Raw genomic sequence first — 8768 nt, 5'->3', positions numbered from 1 at the left:
AATGCATCACAGGTTTTTAAAAATATAATTTAAAACTTTAGAAAATACATATTAATGCTTGAACGCCTTGGAAATTCATTTATCAATAATTCTGTTATACAGAAGTAAGAAAACAAAATAAGCAATAGGTCTCTACAATTTCCCCCCAAAATATATAACTTTAAAACGGTTATATTTCCCGTGCAAACTTAGTAAATTTTTTTTATTTGGTCTCCGTTTTATTTGATCGATATCTAGAAGGATAAAAGGCAGCTCTGGTCATGATAGGATTTGAACTCAGAACAGAGAGATGTAATTAAATACTGCAATGCGTTTTTGTTTGTCACTCCACCGATTCAACAAATCCTCCGACTTCGTTTATAGTCATTGAGCGCGCAATTGAACAATAAAGAAAGGAAGGAGTCAGTTCTCGAGATCGACTTTTCCTTTATTTCGTCGAGGTCAATCCAATCTACAAGTCGTATTATTACGAAATGCTGTCGTAAAGTTAATTTCAAAGAGAATTGTTTCGAGAGAATCACAATTATTATTGAATAGCAAGGTGAAATGTCTCAACGACCATAAAGCATTTTCTAATTTTATCTTTTAATTTTATTTTGTTCTATTACAACAGCAAATAGTTTGCCAAGATAAGCAATTAAGGTTTCGATTTCCAGTTGAAACTATTCCAGTTTTTTTTTTTTTTCTTGAAACATAATAAAACTAAATAAAACTGATCAGCTGAATGGTGAGAACATCGGACTTTAGTGGTATTTACTCAGTCATGACCCTTTCCGTTCAGCGTTCAAATCTTGCCGAAGTAAATTTTGAATCTCGTTCTTCTGGAAGGTGATAAACTAATTTACTAGTTAAGTGCAGTACTGACTTAATATTCCTTTTTAAAAAATGTGAATGGAATTACAGTGGAAGATGAAGAGTTAATAAACTCAATGTTTTCTTTGCGTACGTGCGTGTGTGTGTTTTATAAGTTAACATAGCGAACTGGTTTCGGTTTCCGCTGGCAAACTGTTGTTTTCATTTCACTGTTGTTTTAAGAGACATACATGATCACCACAATAGCAATTGTTTTTCTCTCTCGATTCAAAAGAACTCGATATTTAACGTGCTAACAATCAAGTAAATATTTTGGGAGCAATGTGTGTAAGTAGTATGTTTAACGCAGTGAATTGTACGGAACACGCAGCTTTCAGTGTTGTGTAGTTATAGAAATTCCATTAAGAAATTTCTGTTGTAGTATTTCGACAAATGTTATGTGTCTGTGTGAGCGTTTGAATACACATGGTCGCTGTGTTGCGCATCATATCTATTTATCTATCTATCAGATAGGTAGAGAGATTCACACATCTATACCGCTGTGTGTGTGTGTGTGTGATCACCTTGTATATGTTCGGCAAATATATTTATTGTATTATATTAAAATTTAGTGATAATTCCAAAGTGTTGGAAATGTTTTCCGTTCCTCCTATCTCAGTCTTAATGCAATATAATAAATATCTATTCCTTTTCTTTTTCTTTCTTTGCTTCCCTCTCCTCAATAAAATACTGTATCACTGAAAGAGAGAGAGAGAGAGAGGAAAAAAGTACGCAACATTTGAGATAAAACTATGCAGCTACAAGTACACTTTCCTCCCACTTGTATTGTTTTATCGATATTGTTATAACGTTATGCATCAAAAGTGAAAGTTATGATGCTTTCGGCTTTATTGCCAAATACTGACTGGCAACTATAGATATCAGCTGGTTGCGGGTCACGTGATCACGGCAGACAAGCTTGGGCAATTAAGAGAAGCTGAAATCTCGAAGAGAGAGGATATACGGAGGCAAAGAAGAAGCGAGAGAGAGCAGAGAAGAAGCAAGAGCAACTTCTGATGGAACCGAACACAATGCACCAAAAGTGAAAGTTAGGATGCTTTCGGCTCTATTGCCAAATACTGAGTGGCAACTATCAGCTGCTTGCGGGTCACGTGATCACAGCAGACAGCTTGGGCAATTAACTGAAGCTGAAATCTCGAAGAGACGGATATACAGAGGGAAAGAGGAAGAGAGAGCAGAGGAGCAGAAAGAGCAACTTAGATGGGAACCGAACAAACCGCATTTCAGGTCTAATTGCTGCTTTGCTAAATGCCAAAAAAAGACACGGATATTGTGCGGTCGCCGTTGTCACCGTTAAACATGCGACATTATTTACCAACGAGAAGTACCCTCGGTAAGTAACTGAATTTTGACAGTGCATTCATTTCCAGTTAGTAATCGAATCTTGCAGTAGATTTTTTTGTTGTTGTTTTTTTCCTATGCGTGCTCTCTCTCTCTTTTTCTCTCTCTCTCTCTCTCTCTCTCTCTCTCTCTCTCTTCGGGTAGATATATGGCATTTAAAATTTTTTTTATTTTAATGAGTTTTTGGTCAGTGTCTGAAAGACGAAGGGTTAAGATGGTGCAGTGAGTGTATAATGGATTGTGCCGCTACAAGTGAATCTAGAACTCATCTCACGTAAAAAAATAAAAACCGACTCTATACCCATATCTCTTTTAATGTCGCCCCACAGTAATAACGTTGCTTGTTTATATTACTGCATGTATGATTTATTAATTATAATCTCATCACGGTCATTGATAGAAGAACGCTAGAGAGAGAGTGTGTGTGCGAGAGAGAGAGAGAGAGAGAGAGAGAGAGAGAGAGAGAGAGAGATCGACTGGGTATATTAGTAGGTAAAGCTATACGGGTACTCAAGAGGAATGTGTTAAGGAATCTACTAATTATGATAATAAAAACATTGCTTTACATAATACTAACGGGTAAAAAAAAATTGACAGTGACGGAATGTAAAATTAAAACTAAAACGATATAATTAGAGAGAGAAAAAATACGCTTTTATGTACGTAAATTGTGGATCGAACAATTTCCGTTTCACATTTTTTATCGATTACTTTTCCGTTTTCAAGGTAGTAATTTCATTGATAAAATTACATTATCGTTATTTCTTATTGGATATGATGTTTCCCCCTCTTCATCATTATAATATTCATCAAAATTTTAATTTTGTGGGAAGGATGATTGTGTCTACTGGTGCCGTTCAACAGGTCTATTATAAACACATGTCTGCGCTAGCGATGCTGTGTTAGTGTTGTAGAGAAAAACATCAGTGACCTTGACGTTGCTTCCTGACAGTGTAGTTTACCTCAAGGACGTTTATTTTCGGCATTGCCGAACGTGGTTTTTGTTTGTCGCAAAATTTTTATTGTGTTTGTTTTATTTTTTTAGATTCTTCTGTGTAATAATAAAGAAGAATGGGGAATTATTTCTCTCGTATGGGATGTTGTCATGCTGATGACGATGAACACGGTGACTTTTCAAAACCCGCGGCGAAGCCCCTGGAGGAGAAGACACCGATCGCTGCTTCGTTAAAACCTCACGATCTCCATATTATTGAAAGACAGCCTGAATCGAGTAATGAAGAAAAGACGCACAGTTTTGAGAAAATTAACGTGCTCCTTGCTTCGCCGACAAAAATTTGTGCACATTCTAATAAAAACTCCAATGCAAATCCACTAATTCATCCGGTCTACACGAAACCTCCAACTGCTATTGCAGGATATAGCGAGGATCCTATGATAAAAGAGCTCAAAGAACGATTTAAAAACAGATCTCTTTCCAAGTCTATTGAGGATGGCAGCCCTGATATCAATGACCGTCAACCAATCCTTTCGAAAAAGTGTGGTGGAACACCATTGAAAGCTTATGTATCTTATACAACTGAACAAGGACAATTAGACCAACCAGATTTCATTAGAGAAAAGACACCAAATGATGAATTTTGTACCCGTTTTGCCAGAGAGGAGACCCCTCCTTTTATCGAAGTAAGGTTGTCACCTGTTATTGAACTTACTCCCACAGTTGCTAAAATAATAGAAACGAAGCCTGAAGTCTCACAAAACTGTGTCTGTTTAGAACAGCCCAAACGTCTCAACACTGCCAATGTTGATCCACCAGAGAAGATTCATGAATCAGTCCTTGTTGACATTGCAAATGGAAGTGTACTGGATAGTCTCCGAAATCAATCTTTCACTTTTAAAGAAGATGAAACCAATGATAAACCCAAGGTATTAGATTATATTAACGAGGGTTTTAAACATAGCTCTGGCTCACTGCATAAAGAAGAGAAGACAATTATTAAAAGAGATTCAAATGGAGGTTATAAGGTTTTCAAGGAATGCATTGTTTCTACTTTGGTACACAACAATGAAGCATTTACAGACAGTTCTCAGTCCCTGACAGATAAATGGGATATGACTCCAGGTTATGATGATTATCCATATCACAAATCAGCTAATAATAGAGGCGAACCAAAATTCCAAATCAGCACAGACAGTTCTTATACAGCATTAGATGAAGACAAAATGGTCCAAGTGCGTGTTGTGGACAATCCACTTTCAGAGGAATCTTATGATCTTTGTTCTTTTGATGGCTATCATAATGTCCCAGAAAAACAACAATTACTTCCTCAAGACTCACGTACTTACCTTTGGGAAGATGACGATGAACATGATGCTGATGATGAAGAAACATTCCTTGAGTCTACACCACCTATACAAAGTAAAAGAAATTGCCAGCTATCTACTGATTCAGAAACTGTGTGTTCTACAGACCTTTTCCTTCCTGATTCTGACAGTTCCCATGATTCCCTGACACCAGAGAATAAATTGATGGAATTTTCTTCTCCAACAAATATATCAGATTTTGCAGATAAGACTGTGTCAAGCTGCATTGACAATGCTCAAAAATGTATTTCTCAAAATGAAACAACCCAAGAAAGTTTCAGAGAATATCCACTGAAATCCTTTGGAAAATATATTCTTGATAAAAAAGTGTCATTTGAAGATGAACTAGCAAATAATAATGCTTCCACTAATTTTGACACCACATCTGATTCAGTTGACCTGCCCCCAGAAGAAGAACAGATCCAGAGAGAGACATCATTTGAAAATGATGCCCCATCTTTTTCACCCAGTGAATGCTCTTCTTCTACATTTCCATATGATAATGATGGAGATGTAGAAAAAACACAGGATGACAGAAAAGATAGTCAAAATGGGAACCATTTAAACAGAGCTACACCAGATAATAACGATCAACGAGAAAATGAAAACGATAACGAATTTCCGTCCCCTCCTGAGGAATTTCTTGAATTTCGAGAACTTCTTGAAAAAGAAGGATTCAGCAAGGAAGAGTTTATGAGTGTCAGTGAAACAGGAGGTGAATTATTGGATCTGAATGAAGAAAATATTTATTTCCAGAGAGATGGTTCTCATTCTTTAGATATTAGTGAAGACACTAATTTGCTTGCAAATCTGAATGAGTCACATTTCCTGGAAGAAGCAATATCTCATTCATCTGGTTACGATGATCGTTCCGTAGAGAATGAGCGAATTTCCCTCCTAGACAACAATGAACAACTTCTTGCATCTTATGACAGTGATTCCTTCCAGCATGGAGGACATGTTTCATATGATAATGATTTATTAGATCAATCAATTACAAGTGATTATTATTCATCTGGTGATAGAGATCAACATTTTTCTGAATTTTCTCAGTTCTCTTTGAAAGGCAATGAAAAAAGATTTGCAGTTTTAGAAGGATCCAGTGGTCACAGTAGCCAAGACGAAGTAACAGATGCTGATGTTAAAACTGGCACAACACATCCATCGTTTAAAAAGAAACCTCAAATACCACACTCAGCTCCAATGATTAACAGGAGTGGATCCTTTGAATTTGAAGACATTGCTAAAGATTTATCGACATTTAAAAGAGATATTTCCCTCAATAGTGATACTGATGCCTCATGTTCATCACCTGTATCAGACGTAAGAGTTGATTTGTTGAGTAAAGTCAGGCACCCTTCATCTCAGAAACAAAATAATTCAAATAATGAAAACAAAACTGAAAGCAAATTACCTCGAATGATGTCACACGAACTTGAATGTTTCAGCTTAAGTGATCCCGAAGAGAAAAAAGTGATACTTGAACCTGATTTTGGTTATCCTATTGCCAAAACTGATGCATTACAAAGGCAAGAATCAGAGTCAGAGAAAGGACCAACGAAAGCAAAGTCTGACAATGAATTACCAAGTGATGAAACCACAGACAATATCAAACATGAATTCACTGAAGAAAATATTCTAGATTCATCAACGGATTCTACCAGTGACCCTTCATGTATACAGCTTCAAGACCCAACAACTGAAACCACACTGTCAGAAAATAAAGACAAAGAGGCTGAAGACAGTGGTTGTTCAATAGATAAAAGTTCCAAAATTAAAGAGGTTTTAGAAACAAAAGAAATTCTTGCTAAATCTTTGAAAGAAAATGAAAATCAAATTGAAACTGATGACAGTGAACTTTTGCCATCACCAAAGCTTAGACGTCAGTCAACATTGAAAACTAGTGAGATGTTTTCAATGGCTTTAATGGAGGAATTACAGGAAGAACTCAGCTCAGATGCTCAATCAGATCGATCCAAATGTTCCATCAGTTCAGATATTCCAAAGATTGTAATGACATCACCAAATGGATCCACAACATCATCATCATCACCTAGAAGTTCTCAGATAGATTTGTCCAGTTCAAATGATAAAGAGGCGCCGGCAACTCAACAAATCTTTTCTCTACGCTTCCGTCAACCAGCTGCTGACTATGTCACATTTCGTAACAGACTTGAAACGACATATGTTTCACTTGAAAATGTTCTCCTTCGAAATAACATAATTCTTGGAACTGTGAAAATAAAACCAATGGGTAATAAGAAATCTGTTTTTCTCCGTTGCTCATTTAATCTTTGGGAGACATCCGTAGATATTCCTGCCACACATACCCCTAGCAGCTTCCCGAATCAATATGAAACTTTTAGCTTTGCCTTAACCATGCCAGTGTCCTTCGAAGAAATCATGCATGTTGTTTTTGCAGTTTGCTACAAAAGTGATGATCAGACTTATTGGGACAATAACGACAATAAGAACTATGAAATAGTATCAACCCATACTATTCAGCAAGAAATGCTTTCCAAATTCCGTTCAAGTGAAACTGAAGCTGTGTTACCAAAATGCTACCCAAGTGTGTTGAAGAAAGGTGTGACATCTTTCTCAAGTAATTCCTCTTGGGATGTGGCTTCATCTATAAAAGAAACCAAACATATTAGAAAATCAGCTATTTGCTTGAATGTTTCTAAACCTGCTGCTGATTATGTCACTTTTAAAAGCCGCCTTGAGAGAGACTTTGTAGCTTTAGAACACGTTTTTAATAAGGACTTCATGTTAACTGGTAGCATCAAAGTTAAAAATTTAAATGTAAAGAAAACCGTATTTATACGATGCAGTTTTGATGGATGGAAGACTTGCATAGATGTACCTGCTAGCTTGTCTAATACAGAATACACATATCCATATGAAACGTACACCTTTGAAATGAATGTACCGACAGTTTTTAATACTAAAATGCAGTTTGCGGTTTGTTATCAAGCTGGTGATAATGTCTTTTGGGACAATAACGGTGATAAAAACTATCAAATTTGTTTTTTCGATATGTATGCTAAAATGCAAGTTGACCCCTGGAAAGGACAGTAGGTTGTTAATTTATTTTGTTTAGAATCACATTCTTAATTTATCTTGGTTATAGGGGCCCAATACATTAAACATGAAAGGAAAAAAAAAAGACATTTTCTTTCAAAACTAGAAGAAAACAAAACCATAACAAAAACTATATATATTGCTTGCTTTTTTTTTTTAAATAATTAAGATTATGTTTATTATTAAAAGTTTATTTTTTGCAAACTATCTGTGATTATGTAACTTATGTAAACCTAGTATGTTAGCACCAAGCAGACATTTAAAGCAGCTTCACCATTGTTACCGAAATAATATTTCTCCCATCCCACCACAAATTCCTTTACATATTTATTTTTCACATTTTGAATATTTATTTCTTTTTGTACTGTTTCAATCCCTGTTGTTTTACTTGATTCAACTCTCTGCAAAACATAAATGTTTTATAACATTGAGCTGCAACAACAGTAAGAGACATGATCTGTGCAACTTACAGATTCAATCAATCAAGTTTTATTCATAGCTACCTCTAAAGTCTACATTTAATCTTTCATTTAATTTTCAATTATTATATACCTTGGATTACTGCATATCTTAGAATAACGCCGATTGTTCTTTTATTAAAATACTATTTCAATGAAATGTGCAAAATGGATAAGAAAAAAGAAAAAAAAAACAAAACAAGTAAATTAAGTTATCTTTGAAATTGCTTAAACCAGAATGCTATTTTGTGATCTAAATTTCAAACAGAAGTCTTGTTTCTTCTTTTAATAAAAACCAGTTTTGAGCATATCGCTAAATGAAAATCAAAACAAAGAAAATTTGCTAAACTTGTTAAATGGTAAAAATGAAATAATGACATCTAGTATGGTAAACCCCTTTCCAGAAATATTTGGTTCCTGGATTAAAATAATTAAAATAACTAATTGTTTTACAATTAAAAGATTGCTGGATTTATACAGCATTTATACAGAAATATTAATAATGTCTCACAAAAGTGAATAAGCAATCATTCTTGATTAATGCTAATTAATTACTCTATAACAAACCCAAACAGTGAAAAATGAATCGATAATAATAATAATAATTATAAAAACATGGAATTTTTCTGGACAAATAACTTCTGCAGAGAAAAAGCTCTCACTATTTATACACACACACACACGTATGTATGT

General features: G+C 35.0%; 1 protein-coding gene across 1 annotated transcript; it reads left to right on the top strand.

Annotated features, from left to right (window-relative positions):
* Positions 1-1686: 1686 nt before the first annotated feature.
* Positions 1687-8340, top strand: LOC115212818. The gene is made up of 2 exons (XM_029781551.2): positions 1687-2206; positions 3260-8340. Exon 2 carries the CDS (start codon positions 3286-3288, stop codon positions 7612-7614), a length of 4329 nt encoding a protein of 1442 aa, XP_029637411.1. The 5' UTR covers positions 1687-2206; positions 3260-3285; the 3' UTR covers positions 7615-8340.
* Positions 8341-8768: the final 428 nt, after the last annotated feature.

Source organism: Octopus sinensis, linkage group LG6 (assembly GCF_006345805.1).
Source record: "Octopus sinensis linkage group LG6, ASM634580v1, whole genome shotgun sequence".
NCBI classification, from domain to species: Eukaryota; Metazoa; Mollusca; class Cephalopoda; order Octopoda; family Octopodidae; genus Octopus; species Octopus sinensis.
The sequence above is the reverse complement of the archived record's forward strand: the minus strand, read 5'-3'. Positions and strand labels throughout refer to the sequence as shown.